This window comes from Zonotrichia leucophrys, unplaced genomic scaffold (assembly GCF_028769735.1).
Source record: "Zonotrichia leucophrys gambelii isolate GWCS_2022_RI unplaced genomic scaffold, RI_Zleu_2.0 Scaffold_162_106701, whole genome shotgun sequence".
Lineage (NCBI taxonomy): Eukaryota > Metazoa > Chordata > Aves > Passeriformes > Passerellidae > Zonotrichia > Zonotrichia leucophrys.
Window position 1 is genome coordinate 86596 of NW_026992367.1, and position 20106 is coordinate 106701.

Sequence of the window (20106 nt, forward strand, 5' to 3'; positions counted from 1 at the left end):
CGGGGCGCCGTGCGAAGGTGCGCGGGGATTGGCCGGACCCTCTGTGGGCGGAGCCTCTCCTCTCGGTGGGCGGGGCCGCGGCGTGGCCGGAAGCGGAAGTGCTGTGCAGGTGCCACCATGGCGGCCCCGGGGGCGGCGGACGGGGGAGGCTCCGGAGACTCCGCGGGGCCCGCGACGGGTGAGGGGGCACGGGCGGGGGCGGCGGGGGGCGGCCGAGGGGCGGCGGGGCCCGAGCAGGGCCGGGGAGGGGCTGCGGGGCGGGGGATCCGGCGGGGGGCGCTGGGGGGCTGCGGTGTGAGGGGGGCTGGGGGGGGGGATGGGGCAGGGCAGGGCAGGAGGGTGCGGGGGGTCCCGGGGATCGGGGGGACTGAGGGCGGTTTTGGGGGTCCCGGGGATCGGGGGGTCCTCTGGGGGCGGTTTTGAAGTCCCGGGGATCTGGGGGACTGGGCCGGGGGTGTTGGGGGGTTTGGGGGTGCTCTGGGGGCGGTTCTGGGGGGCTTTGGAGCAGGCCTGGCACAGGGGTCTGGGAGCTGTGGGGCAGATCCGGGGGGTTTTGGGGGGGACCTGAGGTGACCCCCGGTGTCCCGGCGGGGGGAGCTCCCATCCCGGGGTGCCTGGGGGGGGCCCAGCCCGGTGTCCCCCTGTCCCTCAGTGACAGCCAGGGGTCCCCACAGTGTGACATTCCCATCCCTGAGGGGGCTCAGGAGGACTCAGCCCGGTGTCCCCGCCCCTCAGTGACAGCCAGGGGTCCCCACAGTGTGACATTCCCATCCTGGGGTGCCTGAGGGGGCTCAGGAGGACTCAGCTCGGTGTCCCCTGCCCCTCAGTGACAGCCAGGGGTCCCCACAGTGTCCCAGAGGGTGAAGTTCCCATCCTGGGGGGGCTCAGGGGGACTCAGCCCGGTGTCCCCACCCCTCAGTGACCCCCCAATGTCCCCACAGTGTCCCGCAAGGTGAAGTGCACCAGCCTGGGCTGCACCTGGAGGGTCACACCGGGGTCTCCACCCCTCAGTGACAGCCAGGTGTCCCTGCAGTGTCCCAGAGGGTGAAGTTCTGATCTTGGGGGGTCTCAGGGGGTCTCAGCCCGGTGTCCCCTGTCCCTCAGTGACAGCCAGGTGTCCCCACAGTGTGAAGTTCCCATCCTGTAGTGCCTGGGGTTATCAGGGTGGCTCAGCCCAGTGTCCCTCTGTCCCTCAGTGACCTGTCCCTGTCCCCACAGTGTCCCAGTGTGTGAAGCACGCCAGCCTGGGCATGCTGGGGGTCACACCGGGGGTGACACTGGAACTCAAGGGGGCTCAGGGTGGCTCAGCTCAGTGTCCCCTGTCCCTCAGTGACCTGTCCCTGTCCCCACAGTGTCCCGCAAGGTGAAGCACGCCAGCCTGGGGGTGCTGGGGGTCACACCGGGGGTGACACTGGAACTCAAGGGGGCTCAGGGTGGCTCAGCCCGGTGTCCCCAGCCCTCAGTGACCTGTCCCTGTCCCCACAGTGTCCCGGCAGCTGAAGTACGCCAGCCTGGGCATGCTGGGGGTTATCAGGGGGCTCAGCCCGGTGTCCCCTGTCCCTCAGTGACCTGTCCCTGTCCCCGCTGTGTCCCAGTGTGTGAAGCACGCCATCCTGGGCGTGCTGGGGGTCACACTGGGGTCTCAGGGGGTCTCAGCCTGGTGTGCCCCTGTCCCTCAGTGACAGCCAGGGGTCCCCACAGTGTGAAGTTCCCATCCTGTAGTGCCTTTGGGGGGCTCAGCCCGGTGTCCCTCTGTCCCTCAGTGACCTGTCCCTGTCCCCACAGTGTCCCAGTGTGTGAAGCACGCCAGCCTGGGCGTGCTGGGGGTCACACTGGGGGTGACACTGGAACTCAAGGGGGCTCAGGGTGGCTCAGCTCAGTGTCCCCAGCCCTCAGTGAGCTGTCCCTGTCCCCACAGTGTCCCAGTGTGTGAAGCACGCCAGCCTGGGCGTGCTGGGGGTCACACTGGGGGTGACACTGGAACTCAAGGGGGCTCAGGGTGGCTCAGCTCAGTGTCCCCAGCCCTCAGTGAGCTGTCCCTGTCCCCACAGTGTCCCAGTGTGTGAAGCACGCCAGCCTGGGTGTGCTGGGGGTTATCAGGGGGCTCAGCCCGGTGTCCCCTGTCCCTCAGTGAGCTGTCCCTGTCCCCGCAGTGTCCCGCAAGGTGAAGTACGCCAGCCTGGGCGTGCTGGTGCTGCAGAACGCGTCGCTGGTGCTCAGCATCCGCTACGTGCGCACCCTGCCCGGGGAGCGCTTCCTGCCCACCACGGCCGTGGTGATGGCCGAGGCCATGAAGGGCAGCGCCTGCCTGCTGCTGCTGCTCATCCAGCACCGCGGTGAGCTGGGGACAATGGGGACACTGGGGGGACACTGGGGACAGCAGGGACATTGGGGACAGTGGGGACATTGGGGCTGTGCCTGCTGCTGCTGCTCATCCAGCACCGCGGTGAGCTGGGGGCAATGGGGACACTGGGGGGACATTGGGGACAGCAGGGACATTGGGGCTGTGCCTGCTGCTGCTGCTCATCCAGCACCGGGGTGAGCTGGGGACAATGGGGACATTGGGGACATTGGGGACATTGGGGCTGTGCCTGCTGCTGCTGCTCATCCAGCACCGGGGTAGGGACATGGGGACACTGGGGACACTGGGGACACTGGGGCTGTGCCTGCTGCTGCTGCTCATCCAGCACCGGGGTAGGGACATGGGGACACTGGGGACACTGGGGACAGTGGGGACACTGGGGCTGTGCCTGCTGCTGCTGCTCATCCAGCACCGGGGTGAGCTGGGGGCAATGGGGACACTGGGGACAGCAGGGACATTGGGGACATTGGGGCTGTGCCTGCTGCTGCTGCTCATCCAGCACCGCGGTGAGCTGGGGGCAATGGGGACAATGGGGACATTGGGGACACTGGGAACACTGGGGCTGTGCCTGCTGCTGGTGCCCATCCAGCACCACGGTGAGCTGGGGACAGTGGGGACACTGGGGGGACATTGGGGACAGCAGGGACATTGGGGACACTGGGGCTGTGCCTGCTGCTGCTGCTCATCCAGCACCGGGGTAGGGACATGGGGACACTGGGGGGACATTGGGGACAGCAGGGACATTGGGGACATTGGGGCTGTGCCTGCTGCTGCTGCTCATCCAGCACCGGGGTGAGCTGGGGGCAATGGGGACACTGGGGACAGCAGGGACATTGGGGACAGTGGGGCTGTGCCTGCTGCTGGTGCCCATCCAGCACCGGGGTGAGCTGGGGACATGGGGACACTGGGGACATTGGGGACATTGGGGACAGCAGGGGGACACTGGGGCTGTGCCTGCTGCTGCTGCTCATCCAACACCGGGGTGAGACAGGGGGACACTGGGGACAGCAGGTGACACTGGGGGGACACTGGGGACATTGGGGACATTGGGGACACTGGGGCTGTGCCTGCTGCTGCTGCTCATCCAGCACCGCGGTGAGCTGGGGACAATGGGGACACTGGGGGGACATTGGGGACAGCCGGGACAGTGGGGACATTGGGGCTGTGCCTGCTGCTGCTGCTCATCCAGCACCGGGGTAGGGACATGGGGACACTGGGGACACTGGGGACAGCGGGGACATTGGGGACAGTGGGGACATTGGGGACACTGGGGCTGTGCCTGCTGCTGCTGCTCATCCAGCACCGGGGTGAGCTGGGGGCAATGGGGACACTGGGGGACATTGGGGACATTGGGGACACTGGGGCTGTGCCTGCTGCTGCTGCTCATCCAGCACCGCGGTGAGCTGGGGCAATGGGGACACTGGGGACAGCAGGGACACTGGGGACATTGGGGCTGTGCCTGTTCCTGGTGCCCATCCAGCACCGGGGTGAGCTGGGGACAATGGGGACACTGGGGACAGCGGGGACAGTGGGGACATTGGGGCTGTGCCTGCTGCTGGTGCTCATCCAGCACGGGGGTAGGGACATGGGGACACTGGGGACATTGGGGACACTGGGGCTGTGCCTGCTGCTGGTGCCCATCCAGCACCGGGGTAGGGACATGGGGACACTGGGGACATTGGGGACAGCAGGGACAGCAGGGACATTGGGGCTGTGCCTGCTGCTGCTGCTCATCCAGCACCGCGGTGAGCTGGGGGCAATGGGGACACTGGGGACAGCAGGGACATTGGGGACAGCAGGGACATTGGGGACAATGGGGACAGCGGGGACATGGGGACATTGGGGCTGTGCCTGCTGCTGCTGCTCATCCAGCACCGGGGTAGGGACATAGGGACATTGGGGACAGCAGGGACATTGGGGACATGGGGACACTGGGGACAACAGGGACATTGGGGACACAGGGGACACGGGAGGGATGCAGTGACAAGTGGCAGAGACCCGGGGGACACGAGGGGACACGGGAGGCTCAGGGGGTGGCGGTGACAGGGACAGAGTGTCCCTGTCCTGAGCCCTGTCCCCCCAGGCAGTGTCCGGCAGACGGCGGTGACGCTGCACGAGGCCGTGGTGGGACAGTTTGGGGACACGCTGCGCCTGGCTGTCCCCTCCCTCATCTACACCCTGCAGAACAACCTGCAGTACGTGGCCATCTCCAACCTGCCCGCCGCCACCTTCCAGGTGTGACATGGGGACAGGGGACACGCGGGGAGGTGGCACATGGAGGGAGGTGACACACAGGGGGAGGTGGCACATGGAGGGAGGTGGCACATGGAGGGAGATGGCACCTGGAGGGAGGTGGCACTGGAGGGAGGTGGCACCCTGGAGGGAGGTGGCACCTGGAGGGAGGTGGCACATGGAGGGAGGTGGCACCTGGAGGGAGGTGGCACCTGGAGGGAGGTGGCACTGGAGGGAGGTGGCACCTGGAGGGAGGTGGCACCTGGAGGGAGGTGGCACTGGAGGGAGGTGGCACACTGAGGGGGTGGCACACAGGGGAGGTGACACATGGGGAGGTGGCACATGGGGCGTACGTGATGAGCTTGGGGACTGTCACTGTGTCCCTGTGGCTGTGTTCTTGTGACAGCCACAGTGTCCTTGTCACCATGTCCCTGTGAGAGCCTCGGTGTTCCTGTGCCCTTGTCCTGTGACAGTCACCGTGTCCTTGTCCCCACGTCTCTGTGACAGCCATGGTGTCCCTGTCGTTGTGTCTCTGTCCTTATATCCCTGTGACACTCATGGTGTCCCTGTGACAGTCATGGTGTCCCTGTGACCTCACGGTGTCCCCGTGCCTGTGTCCCTGTGCACTCTGGTGTCCCGTGCCCCTGTCCCTGTGACAGTCATGGTTTTTCCCCGTGCCTGTGTCCTCTGTGACACTCCCTGGTGTCCCTGTGACACTCACGGTGTCCCTGTGCCCCTGTCCCTGTGACAGTCACAGTGTCCCTGTCCTCGTGCCTCTGTGACAGCCAGAGTGTCCTTGTCCCCATGTCCCGGTCCTCAGGTCCTTGTGACAGCCACGGTGTCCCTGTCCCCATGTCCCTGTGACAATCACCGTGTCCCTGTCCTCGTGCCCCTGTGACAGTTATGGTGTCCGTGTGACAGTCACAGTGTCCCTGTGCCCCTGTCCGTGTGACAGCCACGGTGTCCCTGTCATTGTGTCCCTCTGACAGTCACCCTGTCCCTGTCCTCGTGTCCTTGTGACGATGTCCAGGGTCCCCTGATGTCCCTGCTGGTGACAGTGGCTGTGTCCCCGTGCCCGTGTCCCTGTTCCCACACCTGTGTCCGTGTCCCACAGGTGACCCTGCTCTCATCGCTGTCCCCAGGTGTCCCTGCCCCCATGTCACCCTGTCCCTGCTGTCCCACAGGTGACATGCCAGCTGCAGATCCTGTCCCTGTCCCCACATGGCCCTGGCCCCACAGGTGTCTCTGTCCCCATGTGTCACTGTGTCCCTGCTGTCACCAGCTGTCCCTGTCCCAGGTGACTGTCCCCATGTCCCTGTCCCCGCTGTCTCACAGGTGGCCCTGTCCCAATCCCTGTCCCCAGGTGTCCCTGTCCCTGTTCCCACTGTCCCCATGTCCCTGTGCCCACTGTTCCACAGGTGACCATTCCCTCTGTCCCTGCTGGCCTGCAGGTGACCCTGTCCCCAGGTGACTGTCCCCGCTGTCCCTGTCCCTGCTGTCCCCAGGTGATGTACCAGCTGAAGATCCTGTCCCTGTCCCCACATATCCCTGTCCCCAGTCACTGTCCCTGTCCCTGTCCCTGCTGTCCCCAGCTGACTGTCCCCATGTCCCTGTCCCCAGCTGACCCTGTCCCCAAGTCTCTATTCCTGCTGTCCCCAGCTGACTGTCCCCATTGCTCTCCCCACAGGTGACATACCAGCTGAAGATCCTGTCCCTGTCCCCAGTGACTGACCCTGTCCCTGTCCCCCTGTCCCCACAGGTGACATACCAGCTGAAGATCCTGTCCCTGTCCCTGTCCCCAGCTGACCCTGTCCCTGTCCCCCTGTCCCCACAGGTGACATACCAGCTGAAGATCCTGTCCCTGTCCCCAGTGACTGTCTCTGTCCCCATGTCCCTGTCCCTGTCCCCAGCTGACCCTGTCCCTGCTGTCCCCACCTGACCCTGTCCCTGTCCCCATTGCTGTCCCCACAGGTGACGTACCAGCTGAAGATCCTGTCCCCATCCCCAGCTGACCCTGTCCCTGTCCCCCTGTCCCCGCAGGTGACATACCAGCTGAAGATCCTGTCCCTGTCCCCAGCTGACCCTGTCCCTTTGTCCCCATCCCCGCAGGTGACGTACCAGCTGAAGATCCTGTCCCTGTCCCCAGCTGACTGTCCCTTTGTCCCCCATCCCCACAGGTGACGTACCAGCTGAAGATCCTGTCCCTGTCCCCAGTGACTGACCCTGTCCCTATGTCCCTGTCCCTGTTCCCAGTGACTGACCCTGTCCCTGTCCCCCTGTCCCCGCAGGTGACGTACCAGCTGAAGATCCTGTCCCTGTCCCCAGCTGACCCTGTCCCTGTCCCCATTGCTGTCCCCGCAGGTGACGTACCAGCTGAAGATCCTGACCACGGCGCTGTTCTCGGTGCTGCTGCTGGGCACGGCGCTGTCGCGGCTGCAGTGGCTCTCGCTGGCGCTGCTGTTCGCGGGGGTGGCGCTGGTGCAGGCGGAGCAGGCGCGGGCCGTGCCGGTGCCGGGGGCGCTGCCGCCGAGCGCGGGCCCCGAGGGGCCGCCGCAGAGCTACGCCGTGGGGCTGGCGGCCGTGGCCGCCTCCTGCCTGTCCTCGGGCTTCGCCGGCGTCTACTTCGAGCGGCTGCTGAAGCGCTCGGGCGGCTCCATCTGGCTGCGCAACGTGCAGCTGGGCGCCGTGGGCACGGCCGTGGGGCTGGGCGCCATGCTGGCCGCCGAGGGCCCCGCCGTGGCCGCGCTCGGCTTCTTCTACGGCTACAACGGCGCCGTGTGGGCCGTGGTGGTGAACCAGGCGGCCGGGGGGCTGCTGGTGGCCGTGGTGGTGCGCTACGCCGACAACATCCTCAAGGGCTTCGCCACGGCGCTCTCCATCCTGGCCTCCACGGCCGCCTCGGCGCACCTGTTCGGCTTCCGGCCGCGCGCGCCCTTCCTGGCCGGCACCGCCATGGTGCTCGCCGCCGTCGTGCTCTACGGGCGGCCCCGGGCGCAGCCCCCCGCCCGCGGGCAGGACCCCGGCAAGTCAGTGGGGCCCTAGGGAGGGACACGGGGACAGCGGGACAGCGGGAGGGACGGGATGGACGGGGCCGCGAGCGGGGCGGGGCAGCAGGCGAGGGGGCAGCAGGTGAGGGGGCAGCAGGTGGTGATGGCCAGGTGAGGGGAGGCAGGTGAGGGGTGAGCAGGTGGCAATGCCCAGGTGAGGGGTGAGCAGGTGGCAATGCCCAGGTGAGGGGTGAGCAGGTGAGGGGTGAGCAGGTGGCAATGCCCAGGTGAGGGGTGAGCAGGTGAGGGGTGAGAAGGTGACAGTGCCCAGGTGAGGGGTGAGCAGGTGGCAATGCCCAGGTGAGGGGTGGCAGGTGAATGTGCCCAGGTGAGGGTGCCCAGGTGAGGGGTGAGAAGGTGAGGGGACCCAGGTGAGGGGTGAGAAGGTGACAGTGCCCAGGTGAGGGGTCAGCAGGTGGCAGGACCTCATTAGGGCTCATTAGAGCTCATAAGTGCTCATTAGGCTCCTTAGAGCTCACTAAGGCTCGTTGGGCTCATTAGGGCTCATCAGCCTCACTAAGGCTCGTTGGGCTCATTAGGCTCATCAGCCTCATTAAGGCTCGTTGGGCTCATTAGGGCTCATTAGTGTGGTGGAGGAGCTTGGGGGTCCCCAGGGGTCAGCAGGTGAGAGTGCCCAGGTGTGCGGTCAGCAGGTGGCAGGGCCTCATTAGGGCTTATTAGAGCTCGTTAAGGCTCATTAGCCTCATTAGGGCTCATTGGGCTCATTAGAGGTCATTAGGGCTCATTGGGCTCATTAGAGGTCATTAGGGCTCCTTGGGCTCATTAGAGGTCATTAGGGCTCATTGGGCTCATTAGGGCTCCTTGGGCTCATTAGAGGTCATTAGGGCTCATTGGGCTCATTAGAGGTCATTAGGGCTCGTTGGGCTCATTAGAGGTCATTAGGGCTCGTTGGGCTCATTAGAATGGTGGAGGAGCTTGGGGGTCCCCAGGGGTCAGCAGGTGAGGGGCAGCAGGTGGCAGGGCCTCATTAAGGCTCATTAGTCTTATTAGAGCTCATTAGGCTTGTTTGGCTCATTACTCTCATTAGGCTGATTGGGCTCGTTAGGCTCATTAGCCTCAGTTGAATGGTGGAGGAGCTGGGGGGTCCCCAGGATCAGCAGGGGGGGACCCCAATGTTGGCCTTGTTTTGGGGGTGGGGACTCGTTAAGGCTCATTAGGGACCTGTGCAGAGGCTCATTAATTATGGGCAGCTCATTAAGGCTCGTTAGGGACCTGCATAGGCTCGTTATAGGGGATGGGGAGCTCATTAATGCTCGTTAATTGGCAGGGGCTCGTTGGGTGCTGGGGGATGCTGAGGTGGAGATTAACGAGATCTGAGGTTAATGAGGTCAGTAGGGTTAATGAGATATGAGGATAATGAGATCTGAGGTTAATGAGGTCAGGAGGGTTAATGAGATCTGAGGTTAATGAGGTCAGTAGGGTTAATGAGATCTGAGGTTAATGAGATCTGAGGTTAATGAGGTCAGTAGGGTTAATGAGATATGAGGTTAATGAGATCTGAGGTTAATGAGGTCAGTAGGGTTAATGAGATATGAGGTTAACGAGGTCAGAGGTTAATGAGGTCAGCAGGGTTAATGAGATATGAGGTTAATGAGGTCAGCAGGGTTAATGGGATACGAGGTTAATGAGGTTAATAAAGGAGCTCTGGGTTAACGAGGTCAGTGGGGTTAATGAGATCAGAGCTTAATGAGGTCAGCAGGGTTAATGAGATCAGACGTTAAAGAAGTCAGAGGTTAACGAGGTCAGAGGTTAATGAGGTCAGAGATGAATGAAAGTTAATGAGGGGCTCATTGAGACCCCGCCCCCTCTGTGGGAAGCCCCGCCCCCGCCCCGCCCCCCGGCCGGTGGGGGAGGGGCCGATGTACAGATTTTGTAGGGGGGAGGGGCCGGGCGCGTTTTTAACGAGCTTTGGGGCTAATAAAGGCGGATTTGGTTAAAGCGCGTGTGGGGGGGCACTAACACACTAACACGGGCTGGGAGCCGTGGGGGAACGTGTGGGATCCATAGGGAATGCGTGGGATCCATAGGGAATGTGTGGGATCCATAGGGAATGTGTGGGATCCATAGGGAACGTATGGGATCCATAGGGAATGCATGGGATCCATGGGGGATTGTATGGGATCCATAGGGAACTGCCCAGGGCCATACAGGATCCATGGGCACTGTATGGGATCCATGAGGGATCCATAGGGAACGTGTGGGATCCATAGGGGAACGTATGGGATCCATAGGGAATGTGTGGGATCCATAGGGAATGCGTGGGATCCATAGGGAATGCATGGGATCCATGGGGGAATGCATGGGATCCATAGGGAATGCATGGGATCCATAGGGAATGTGTGGGATCCATGGGGGATTGTATGGGATCCATAGGGAATGCGTGGGATCCATAGGGAATGTATGGGATCCATGGGGGAATGTATGGGATCCATAGGGAACGTGTGGGATCCATGGGGGAATGTGTGGGATCCATGGGGGAATGTGTGGGATCCATAGGGAATGCGTGGGATCCATAGGGAATGTGTGGGATCCATAGGGAATGTGTGGGATCCATAGGGAACGTATGGGATCCATGGGGGATTGTATGGGATCCATAGGGAACGTATGGGATCCATGGGGGATTGTATGGGATCCATGGGGGAATGTATGGGATCCATGGGGGAATGTATGGGATCCATAGGGAATGCGTGGGATCCATAGGGAATGCATGGGATCCATGGGGGAATGTATGGGATCCATAGGGAATGTATGGGATCCATAGGGAATGCATGGGATCCATAGGGAATGTATGGGATCCATAGGGAATGCGTGGGATCCATGGGGGACTGGCCAGGGCCATACGGGAATGTATGGGATCCATAGGGAATGTATGGGATCCATGGGGGAATGTATGGGATCCATAGGGAACGTGTGGGATCCATAGGGAATGTATGGGATCCATAGGGAATGCGTGGGATCCATAGGGAATGCATGGGATCCATGGGGGATTGTATGGGATCCATAGGGAATGCATGGGATCCATAGGGAATGCGTGGGATCCATGGGGGACTGCCCAGGGCCATACAGGATCCATGGGGGAATGTATGGGATCCATAGGGAATGCGTGGGATCCATAGGGAATGTATGGGATCCATGAGGGATCCATAGGGAATGTATGGGATCCATGGGGGAACGTATGGGATCCATGGGGGAATGCATGGGATCCATGGGGGACTGCCCAGGGCCATACAGGATCCATAGGGACTGTATGGGATCCATAGGGAACGTGTGGGATCCATAGGGAATGTATGGGATCCATAGGGGATGCGTGGGATCCATGGGGGAATGTGTGGGATCCATAGGGAATGTGTGGGATCCATGGGGGAATGTATGGGATCCATAGGGAATGCATGGGATCCATAGGGAATGTATGGGATCCATAGGGACTGTATGGGATCCATAGGGAATGCATGGGATCCATAGGGAATGTATGGGATCCATAGGGGAATGCATGGGATCCATGGGGGACTGCCCAGGGCCATACAGGACCCATAGGCACTGTATGGGATCCATAGGGATGTATGGGGACTGTATAGAATCCATAGAGACCCTCCTGGCTGCCACAGGAACCCCCCAGGGCCATATAGGATCTATAGGGGACTGCCTGGGGCCATATAGGATCCATAGGGAATCCCTGGGCCCTGTAAAATCCATAGGAACTGCCCGGGGCCTTATAGAATCCATAAGGGACCCTCCCCCCTGGGCCATATAGGATCCATAGGGACCCTCCCCGATGCTAAAGGAACCACCCAGGGCCGTATGGGATCCATAGGGAACCCCCCCCAGGGCTCTCCCAGCCCCCCTGGAGCTCCCCGGGCCCTATAGGATCCATGGGGCCTCTCAGGGTCTCTCTCTCTTGCAGGTCTCCCAGCAAGGCCAAGGGCACCTGACGGCACCGAGCGACCCCGGGCCCCATAGAGCAACCCCCTGGGGCACTGCGGGGCGCTATAGGATCCATATGGACCCTCTATAGGGCCCTGTGCCCCCCCCCGGGACCCCTCAGTCCCTACAGCCGCCATATGGCCGCTCCCCTCCTGGGGGCTATAGGGGCAGCTCCCCCCAGTCCCTATAGGGGCCATATGGACCCTGCCCAGTCCCTATAGGGGCTACATGGACCTTCCCTCAGCCCCTATATGGACCCTGCCCAGTCCCTATAGAGGACTCAATGACACTCCTGCTCCCCATAGGAGCCCTATGGCCGCTCCCCCCTCCCCCGGGGGCTATAGGGGACCCCCCTCCGGTCCCTATAGGGGCCATAGGGCCCCCCCGCGCGGGTTTGAGGTGAATTAAGAGGATTTTGGTCAAACCTTGGCTCTGCGCCATCGCCAGGGGGCGCCACCCCCGCAACGCGTCCGCGCATGCGCCGCGTGGCACCGCCCCTCGCGCTCCCATTGGCCGCTCGGGAATGATTGACAGAAACCATCGAGGCGAGGCTTTATTGGTCCCAGCGCCCGAGAAAGGGCGGGAAACCTCCCGGAGCGGAAGTTGGGACCATCGAGAGGCGCTTCCGGCGCGGAGCGGCCCCGGCGGGCGGAGCGGCCGCGCTCTCTGTGGTGCCCGGTCCTCCCAGGCGCTCCCAGCTCGTCCCAGTTGCCCCCGGTGGCCTCGCCGGGCTCAGCGCAGCAGCCGGGCCAGCACCCAGCAGCCCAGCGTCACCCAGTGGCTGGCCCAGTTCAGCTCGGACCACTTGCGCACGGTGTAGGCCATGCCGTAGCCCTGAGGAGGGGGAGGGCGTCAGGGCGCTCCCGATGGTGGGGGCGGCCCCAGACCTCGGGAGGGCTCCGGGGGGCTCGGGGATCCCACCTGCTCCTCCACGGCGTCCTCGGCCTCCACATCGAACAGGGCACCCAGGTAGGAGAGGTGGAACAGGGCCAGGGCACCCAAGGCCCCATTCAGAGCCCGCACCCACAGCGTCTGCGGGGCCCAAAAATATCATCAGAGACCCCCCCAAAACCGTCATGTCCACCTCCCGCACCCACAGCATCTGCGGGACCCCAAAGCCCCCTGTGTTCATAGCGTGCACCCACAGTGTCTGCAGGACCCCAAAAATATTCTCAGGGACCCCCCAAATCCCTGCAGGAACCCCCTAAACCCTCCGTGTTCAGAGCCCGCACCCACAGCGTCTGTGGGACCCCAAAAATATCATCAGGGCCGCCCCAAATCCCCCCTGTTCACCTCCCACACCCACAGCGTCTGTGGGACCCCAAAAACCCTCAGAGACCCCTCAAACCCTCCGTGTTCAACTCCCACACCCACAGCGTCAGCAGGACCCAAAAACTCTCAGGGACCCCAAAATCCCCGTGTTCAGCTCCCACACCCACAGCATCTGTGGGACCCCAAAAACCCTCAGAGACCCCTCCAATCCCTGCAGGGAGCCCCCCAAACCCAACTCCTCATGTTCACCTCCCACGCCCACAGCATCTGTGGGACCCCAAACTCCCTCAGGGAACCCCAAGGACTCCCCAGATTCCCCCAAGTGCCTGCAGGAGCCCTGAACCCCCTTGCTGTGCCCCCAGGGCCCCCCAGCGCTCCCCCAAACCCCCTCAGAGCCCCCCAGACCCCCTGCCCTCCCACCCAGGGGTCCCCAAACCGCCATCCTCACCCCGTTATCACCCCAAACCACCCCAGGCCCCCCGGTGTCCCCGTTCTCACGTCCTTGTGGCGGTGGCTGCAGCGCGGGGGGCAGCGCTTGGACAGCACGCAGGCGTCAAAGATGGCGGCCAGGCGCTGCCTCAGAGCTGTGGGAGGGCGGGGTCAGCAAGGGACACGCCCACTGCAGGCCACACCCCTCATAGACACACCAATCACCACTCAGAGCCCCGCCCATCACTGCAGGCCACACCCCTTCATAGCCCCACCTATCACCAGCCAGACCCTCACAGCCCTGCCCACCATGGCAGGCCCCGCCCATCCATTCATAGCCCCGCCCATCACTACAGGCCACACCCCTTTATAGCCCCTCCCATTGCTGCATGCTCCACCCACACCCCCATAGCCCCACCCATCACTACAGGCCACACCCATTTATAGCCCCTCCCATTGCTGCATGCTCCACCCACACCCCCATAGCCCTGCCCATCACTACAGGCTCCACCCACCCATTAAAGCCCCGCCCATAGCTGGAAGTCACACCCCCTTAATAGCCCTGCCCATTCAGCATAGAGACCTTCATAGCCCCGCCCATCACTTCCAGCCCCACCCACATCTCAAAGCCACACCCATCACCACAGGCTCCACCCATCACTTTATGGCCCCTGCCCATCACTGCAGGCTCCACCCACCCTTTCATAGCCCCGCCCATCAGCACCCAGACCTTCACAGCCCCGCCCATCCATGCAGGCCACACCTTTTCATAGCCACGCCTAATACTACAGGCTCCACCTACCACTTATACCCTGCCCATCATTGCAGACTCCTTCCACACCTTCACAGCCCCGCCCATCACTGCAGGCCACACCCATCCCTTCATAGCCCCGCCCATCACTACAGGCTACACCCCTTCATAGCCCCATCCATTGCTACAGCCCACCCCCTCATAGCCCCGCCCATCACTGCAGGCTCCACCCATACCCTCATGGCTCCACCCACATCCTCATAGCCACGCCCACCACTGCAGACTCTGCCCACACCCTTATAACCTCGCCCATCTCTGCAGGCTCCTCCAGTATCTTCATAGCCCCGCCCATCTCTGCAGGCTCCTCCCACACCTCATAGTCCTGCCCACCACTACAGGCCACACCCACACCCCATAGCCACGCCCATCACTGCAGGCAACACCCCCTTAATAGCCCCACCCATCAGCACTGAGACCCTCATAGCCCTGCCCATCACTGCAGGCTCCACCCCCAATAGCCCCGCCCATCACTGCAGGCTCCACCCACCCCTCAGCCCTGCCCATCACCATACACACCCTTATAGCCCCACCCCTCACTGCAAGCTCCGCCCACACCCCATAGCCCTGCCCATCACCACAGGCTCTGCCCACACCCTCTTAGCCCCGCCCAGCACAAATAGGCTCCACCCACCACCGTTGAGGCCCCACCCACACCTCTCATTCACAGCATTGAAGCCCCACCCACATCCTCAGCCCCTCCCTTCCCATTAGGCCACACCCATATTTAAAGCCCCGGCCATTGGGCCCCTCCCACCCCATCTGGCCCCGCCCCTTAAAGGGCCAGCGCTGACCGTGCTCGGCGTAGGTGATGAGGCCCAGGGAGAGCAGCACCGCGGCCAGGTGGAAACTGAGACCCTGCCGGGGGGGACACCATGGCTCTGGGGGGGTCTGGGGGCTTTGGGGAGGGTCTGGGGGGCTTTGGGGGGAGAGTCAAGGGGGCTTTGGGGGTGTCCATGGGGATTTTGGGCTGTCCACGGGGCTTTTTTGTGGGGTCTGGGGGGTTTTTGGGGAGTCCAGGGGGCTTTTTGGGGGTCCTTGCTGGACTGGGGGTGGTCCAGGGGGTTTTGGGGGGGTCTGGGGGCGTCTGTGGGAGTTCAGGGGAATTTTGGGGGGTTCCAGGCTGCATTGAGGGGGTCTCTGGGGCTTTGGGGGGTTCTAGGGGGGTCTTGGGGGTGTCCGTGCTGGACTGGGGGGGTTCTGGGAGGCCTTTGGGGGTCCAGTGGGAGCTTTTGGGGGGTCCCAGGCTGGATTGGGGGAGTCCAAAGGGGGCTTTTGGGGAGGGTCTGGGGGGCTTTTGGGGTCTCCCTGCTGGATTGGGAGTGGTCCAGGGGGCTTTTGGAGGGGGGCGGGGGGTTTTGGGGTGTTTTAGGGGTGTCCGTGTGGATTGAGGGGGTCTGGGGGGCTTTTGGGGGGTCTGGGGGGGTTTGGGGGTGTACGTGCTGGACTGGGGGGGGTTCTAGGGGGTTTTGGGGGGTCCCAGGCTGGATTGGGGGATTCCAGGAGGCTTTTGGGGGGCCCAGGGGGCTTTTAAGGGGGTCTGGGGGGCTTTGGGGGTCCAGGGGGGTTTTGGGGGTGTCTGTGCTGGACTGGGGGAGTTTTGGAGGGGGGCCTGGGGGCTTTTGGGGTGTTTTTGGGGGGTGTTAGGTCCCTCACGTATAGTGGGGTGCTGGGGTGGTTTTGGGGTGTTTTTAGGGTATTTTGGGGTGGTTTTTGGGGTATTTTAGGGGGTTTTGGGGTCCCTCACGTGCAGCAGGGCGCTGGGGTGGTTTTGGGGGTGTTTTTAAGGGTATTTTGGGGTATTTTAGGGGGTTTTGGGGTCCCTCACGTGCAGCAGGGCGCTGGCTGCGTAGGTGCCCAGCACGGCGGCGAAGGTGCCCAGGCAGCGAGCGGTCTGGAACACGTCTGTGGGGACACCGGGATGGGACACCAGTGACACCAGTGTGGGACATCAGGGACACCAGTGACACCAGTGTGGGACACCAGTGACACCAGTGTGGGACACCAGTGACACCAGTGTGGGACACCAGTGTGGGACACCAGTGTGGGACACCAGTGACACCAGTGTGGGACACCAGTGTGGGACATCAGCTACACCAGTGACACCAGTGACACCAGTGACACCAGTGTGGGGCACCAGGGACACCAGTGTGGGACATCAGCTACACTGGTGACACCAGGGACACCAGTGCGGGACACCAGTGACACCAGTGTGGGACACCAGTGAGGGACATCAGCTACACCAGTGACACCAGGGACACCAGTGTGGGGCACCAGGAACACCAGTAACATCAGCTACACCAGTGCGGGACACCAGTGACATCAGTGAGGGACATCAGCTACACCAGTGACACCAGGGACACCAGTGTGGGGCACCGCACCAGCGACACCAGTGTGGGACATCAGCTACACCAGTGACACCAGTGTGGGACACCAGTGTGGGACACCAGTGAGGGACATCAGCTACACCAGGGACACCAGTGCGGGACACCAGTGAGGGACATCAGCTACACCAGTGACACCAGTGACACCAGTGTGGGGCACCAGTGACACCAGTGTGGGACACCAGTGAGGGACATCAGCTACACCAGTGCGGGGCACCAGTGACACCAGTGTGGGACACCAGTGACACCAGTGTGGGGCACCAGTGACACCAGTGTGGGGCACCAGTGACACCAGTGTGGGACACCAGTGACACCAGTGTGGGGCACCAGTGACACCAGTGCGGGGCACCAGGGACACCAGTGTGGGGCACCAGTGAGGGACATCAGCTACACCAGTGACACAGTGTGGGGCACCAGTGTGGGACATCAGCTACACCGGTGACACCAGTGCGGGGCACCAGGGACACCAGGGACACCAGTGACACCAGTGTGGGGCACCAGGGACACCAGTGCGGGACACCAGTGAGGGACATCAGCTACACCAGTGACACCAGGGACACCAGTGTGGGGCACCAGGAACACCAGTAACATCAGCTACACCAGTGCGGGACACCAGTGACATCAGTGAGGGACATCAGCTACACCAGTGACACCAGTGACACCAGTGCGGGACACCAGTGACACCAGTGAGGGACATCAGCTACACCAGTGACACCAGGGACACCAGTGACACCAGTGTGGGGCACCAGTGACACCAGTGCGGGGCACCAGGGACACCAGTGTGGGGCACCAGTGAGGGACATCAGCTACACCGGTGACACCAGGGACACCAGTGCGGGGCACCAGTGACACCAGTGACACCAGTGATACCAGTGTGGGGCACCAGTGAGGGACATCAGCTACATCAGCTACACCAGTGACACCAGTGTGGGACATCAGCTACACCAGTGACACCAGTGCGGGGCACCAGGGACACCAGTGACACCAGTGTGCACCAGTGATACCAGTGAGACACACCAGTATGGGACACCACTCACACCAGTATGGGACACCAGTATGGGACACCGCTCACACCAGTATGGCCTTCAGGGCCCCCCCCAGTCCCCCCAGTGTCCCCAGTGCTCACAGGTGTGCAGCCAGCGGGACATGGGCAGGTTCCAGTTTGTCACCACCTCGGCCATGGAGCGCGGCAGCTCCACCCGCAGGGGCCGCGACACCGCCAGGTCCCTGGGGACACACAGGGACAGCAGTGTGACACAGGGACAGTGTGACACACAGGGACAGTGTGACACAGGGACAGCAGTGTGACACACAGGGGACAGCAGTGTGACACACAGGGACAGCAGTGTGACACACAGGGACAGTGTGACACAGGGACAGAGTGACACACAGGGACAGGGTGACACACAGGGGACAGCAGTGTGACACAGGGACAGTGTGACACAGGGACAGTGTGACACAGGGACAGTGTGACACAGGGACAGTGTGACACAGGGGACAGTGTGACACAGGGACAGTGTGACACAGGGACAGTGTGACACCGCCAGGTCCCTGGGGACACACAGGGACAGCAGTGTGACACAGGGACAGCAGTGTGACACACAGGGACAGTGTGACACAGGGACAGTGTGACACACAGGGACAGTGTGACACACAGGGACAGAGTGACACAGGGACAGTGTGACACAGGGACAGTGTGACAGGGGACATCAATGTGACACACAGGGACAGGGTGACACAGAGAACAGCGTGACACACAGGGACAGCAGTGTGACACAGGGACAGTGTGACACAGGGACAGTGTGACACACAGGGACAGGGTGACACACAGGGACAGGGTGACACACAGGGGACAGCAGTGTGACACAGGGACAGCGTGACACACAGGGACAGCGTGACACAGGGACAGTGTGACACAGGGACAGTGTGACACAGGGACAGTGTGACACACAGGGACAGCAGTGTGACACAGGGACAGTGTGACACACAGGGACAGTGTGACACAGGGACAGTGTGACACAGGGACAGTGTGACACACAGGGACAGTGTGACACAGGGACAGAGTGACACAGGGACAGCAGTGTGACACAGGGACAGTGTGACACAGGGACAGCAGTGTGACACACAGGGGACAGCAGTGTGACACAGGGACAGTGTGACACAGGGACAGTGTGACACAGGGGACATCAGGGGCAGTGTGACACAGGTCGGTGTCACACTATCAGTGTCACACAAGGTCAGTGTCACACTGTCACTATCACTCAGGGTGCAGTCAGTGTCACACTGTCAGTGTCACCGTGTCACACATGGTCAGTGTCCCTCACCAGTGCAGGTGCTGGTGGCGCTCGCTGTGCAGTGTCACACACAGGTCAGTGTCACACAGTGTCACACATGTCACACACAGTGTCACACACACAGTGTCACACACAGTGTCACACAGTGTCACACACAGTGTCACACACAGGTCAGTGTCACACAGGGGTCAGTGTCACACAGTGTTACACACAGTGTCACACACAGTGTCACACACATTGTCATTGTCCCTTACCAGTGCAGGTGCTTGTGGTGCTCGCTGTGCAGTGTCAGTGTCACACAGGGTCACACAGTGTCACACAGGGTCACACAGTGTCACACAGTGTCACAGTGTCACACAGGGGTCAGTGTCACACATGTCACACACAGTGTCACACACAGGTCAGTGTCACACAGTGTCACACACAGTGTCACACACAGTGTCACACACAGTGTCACACAGTGTCACACACAGTGTCACACATGTCACACACAGTGTCACACAGTGTCACACACAGGTCAGTGTCACACATGTCACACACAGGGGTCAGTGTCACACACGTCAGTGTCACACAGTGTCACACACACAGTGTCACACACAGTGTCACACACAGTGTCACACACAGTGTCACACACAGTGTCACACACACATGTCACACACAGTGTCACACACAGTGTCACACACAGTGTCACACACAGTGTCACACAGTGTCACACACTGTCACACACAGTGTCACACAGTGTCACACACAGTGTCACACACAGTGTCACACACAGGTCAGTGTCACACAGTGTCACACAGTGTCACACAGTGTCACACACAGTGTCACACACAGTGTCACACAGTGTCACATTGTCACTGTCCCTCACCAGTGCAGGTGCTCGTGGCGCTCGCTGTGCCCTGACCCTGCCAGCGTGGCCGTGGCCTCGGACAGGAAGGCCACGAAGTAATTGCTGAAGTGGAACGAGAGCGCGCTCTCATAGGCACGGAGCCACCTGGGGACAGGGGATGGGGACAGGGGGACAGAGGGACAGGGGACAGGGGGACAGGGACAGGGACAGGGGACAGGGGGACAGAGGGACAGGGACAGGGGACAGGGGACAGGGGGACAGAGGGACAGGGGGACAGGGGACAGGGGACAGAGGGACAGAGGGACAGGGGGACAGGGGACAGGGGGACAGAGGGACAGGGGACAGGGGACAGGGGACAGAGGGACAGGGGACAGGGGGGACAGGGGACAGGGGACAGGGGACAGGGGACAGGGGGACAGAGGGACAGGGGACAGGGACAGGGGGACAGGGACAGGGGAAGGGGACAGGGGAAGGGACAGGGACAGA

General features: G+C 62.3%; 2 protein-coding genes and 1 long non-coding RNA gene across 5 annotated transcripts; 2 read left to right on the forward strand and 1 right to left on the reverse strand.

Moving 5' to 3' along the window:
• Positions 1–82: 82 nt before the first annotated feature.
• SLC35A2 (solute carrier family 35 member A2) lies at positions 83–12007 on the forward strand. 2 transcript variants are annotated; one of them, XM_064738059.1, is made up of 5 exons: positions 83–178; positions 2154–2336; positions 4446–4597; positions 6956–7620; positions 11564–12007. In XM_064738059.1, the coding sequence occupies exons 1-5, from the start codon at positions 118–120 to the stop codon at positions 11589–11591; spliced, it is 1089 nt and encodes a 362-aa protein (XP_064594129.1). In that variant the 5' UTR covers positions 83–117; the 3' UTR covers positions 11592–12007. The 2 variants fall into 2 exon arrangements, with proteins under 2 accessions (XP_064594129.1, XP_064594128.1); XM_064738058.1 differs by having other exon boundaries at positions 6956–7616.
• Positions 7898–9600, forward strand: LOC135461076 (uncharacterized). Of its 2 annotated transcripts, none has more exons than XR_010443325.1 (3): positions 7898–7912; positions 7984–9030; positions 9065–9600. It is a non-coding gene; the product is annotated as an uncharacterized LOC135461076 (long non-coding RNA). The 2 variants fall into 2 exon arrangements; XR_010443326.1 differs by having other exon boundaries at positions 7909–7983; positions 8042–9030.
• A 116-nt stretch (positions 12008–12123) lies between the features above and the next one.
• PORCN (porcupine O-acyltransferase) lies at positions 12124–19766 on the reverse strand. The gene is made up of 7 exons (XM_064738060.1): positions 19639–19766; positions 17603–17703; positions 15921–15997; positions 14887–14950; positions 13354–13439; positions 12505–12615; positions 12124–12417 (listed from the first exon to the last, which is right to left on the reverse strand). Exons 2-7 carry the CDS (start codon positions 17655–17657, stop codon positions 12316–12318), a joined length of 495 nt encoding a protein of 164 aa, XP_064594130.1. The 5' UTR covers positions 17658–17703; positions 19639–19766; the 3' UTR covers positions 12124–12315.
• Between the last annotated feature and the right edge of the window lie 340 nt (positions 19767–20106).